The 2,208-nt window shown below is 52.9% G+C and overlaps 1 protein-coding gene across 1 annotated transcript in view; it reads left to right on the plus strand.

The window, feature by feature from the left end:
* The window catches only part of PHF13 (PHD finger protein 13), a 16,841-nt gene that overhangs the window by 10,492 nt on the left and 4,141 nt on the right, over nucleotides 1-2,208 (plus strand). The window contains exon 2 of the mRNA XM_005874367.2: nucleotides 1,121-1,333. Within this exon, the coding sequence (XP_005874429.1) occupies nucleotides 1,121-1,333 (213 nt within the window). The remainder of the gene's footprint in view (nucleotides 1-1,120; nucleotides 1,334-2,208) is intronic.

Below are 2,208 nucleotides of genomic sequence, written 5' to 3' on the forward strand. Positions count from 1 at the left end.
TGCACGTTCCCCGCCGAAATAAAAGTTTTTCCCGAGAGTTTGAGGGCCGAGGGCTGCCGCCTTCCCACCCCGGCCGGAGGGAGGGTGGTCAGTGGGTCCGGGGGTGGAGGCAGGATCTCCTGCGCTTCCTGCGCCGGGTCCGGCGCTGAGAGGAGGATCTCCTCCGCTAACCTGCGCGCCGCCGGGGGCTGGGGCCGGGGGCCGGGAGCCGAGAGCCGAGAGGTGGGGGGAGAAGGTGTTTTGCTGGAACCAAGTTGAGAAAATAAGTGGCGCCCCTGGAAGGAAACCCGCTGGCGGCGCGCTGGTGCCGGCCGCCCTCAGCCCTGTCGGGGTGGCCGGAGCCCACCCCCCATTTTCTCACTCGCTTCCACCCCAGCAGGGCGCTGGGCCCTCGGGCTCTGTGTAGGGGGTTGGGGTGGGTGATAAAATGCTTAAAGGAAACCTCGGTAGGACCGCAGGTAATAAACCAGAACCAAGCAGTTTTGCTCAGTAGCCAGTAAAGGCTCTTTCTCCTTGAGCTGCTCTCCTCTTCCCTTTTGAAAGCAGGAAAAGGAGAGAGTTCATTCTCGGTGAGGGCACCTCTAGATTGAATGGGGACCGGGCTCCAAAGCCAGAACCCCTAGTGTTTCATCTTCTGCTGCAGGAAGACCAGCAGGGACGGTTCAGGTTATTCCGGGAGCGGAGCAGCCTTCGGGGGCCTGGCCTCTGGATGCTGGAGTAGGAGAGGGAGCAGCAGGAAGTGCCTGTGCAGGGGGGACCCCGGGGAGGAGGCCCCCAGGCAGCCCTGACTGGGGAGGGGTCAGGCTTGAGTGAGCTGGGAAGGATAAGGAGCCGCTGGCTTTTGAAGTCACTCAGTGCTTCAGTTACAGCTGCAGCAGCAGCTTATTTTCAAAATGGAAAACCTGTAGCAAAAAAGTAGTTATTAGCACGGAGAGGAAGCGAACAGATAACCAGAAAATGCCCGGAGCGCTAAGAAATGGGCTTTTGGACAAGCTTTTATCGCCTAGCCAGTTTCCCAGTATTCTTGGCACAACACCCCCACTCTCAACCTTCTGGAAAGTGTTACTTCTTGACCTGCGCTTACCTGGTGGTGTTTCTAAGGTGTTTGTAAATCTTGCAGCGTGTTTTTGAGTTGCTGGCAGCAATAAAAGCTCCAGCTTGCTTGCTTTTGTTTGTGATTCCACCTACAAGTGTCTACTTTCAAACACTCCCCCTTTCTCCCTGCTCACAGGAGTACTCCCCCGGGTACAAGAGACGAAGGACCGTGGAGGATTTCAACAAATTCTGCACCTTTGTCCTGGCCTATGCCGGCTACATCCCTTATCCGAAGGAGGTAATCTTCAGCACTTGTGGGACCTTCTGGCAGTGAAGCCAGGGCTTGTGTGGGAGGACTGCAGATAGGAGTTGGGCAAAAATCTTTCTTGGAAACTTAGACCAGCCTGGGAAATGGTTCCTCAAACGCTGGTAGAAAATAAAATGCAGGCTTGTCTAGAAATGATTTAGTAAACTTTCAAGGTTTGCTTGAAAATAGCTATTTGCTATCAGCCTGCTCTTTTTTTTAAATTTAATATTTCAGTTGCAGTTTGCATTCAGTATGGTATCGTATTAGTGCCAGGTGTACAGCATAGTGAATGGACAGTCAGTCATATTCTTTTTTTTAAATATATTTTATTAATTTTTTACAGAGAGGAAGGGAGGGGGATAGAGAGTTAGAAACATCGATGAGAGAGAAACATCGATCAGCTGCCCCCTGCACACTCCCGACCGGGGATGTGCCCTCAACCGAGGTACATGCCCCTGACCGGAATCGAACCTGGGACCCTTGAGTCCGCAGGCTGACGCTCTATCCACTGAGCCAAACTGGTTAGGGCACATATTCTTGACAAAGTGTTCCCCCTGCTGTTTCCAGTACTCACCTGATACCATACGCCGTTATTACAATATTATTGACCGTATTCCCTATTCTTTACTATCTGCCTGCTCTTAATGGCCAGTATTTATTGAGTGCTGACTATGGCCAGGCACTGGTTTTGGCTCTTATAGCATGAGGTAGGTGAAATTATTTGTCCCCATTTTAAAGCTAGGACATGGGCACAGGTGGGGAACGCCTTGCCCTGGGTCACAGGCCAATGAATGGTGGAGTCTGGCGAGCAGCCTCCTGGTTGCTGTGCACATCCCGTACAGGGGACTTCGGCCCAAATCCCGCGG

Source organism: Myotis brandtii, unplaced genomic scaffold, assembly GCF_000412655.1.
Source record: "Myotis brandtii unplaced genomic scaffold, ASM41265v1 scaffold434, whole genome shotgun sequence".
Taxonomy (NCBI): domain Eukaryota; kingdom Metazoa; phylum Chordata; class Mammalia; order Chiroptera; family Vespertilionidae; genus Myotis; species Myotis brandtii.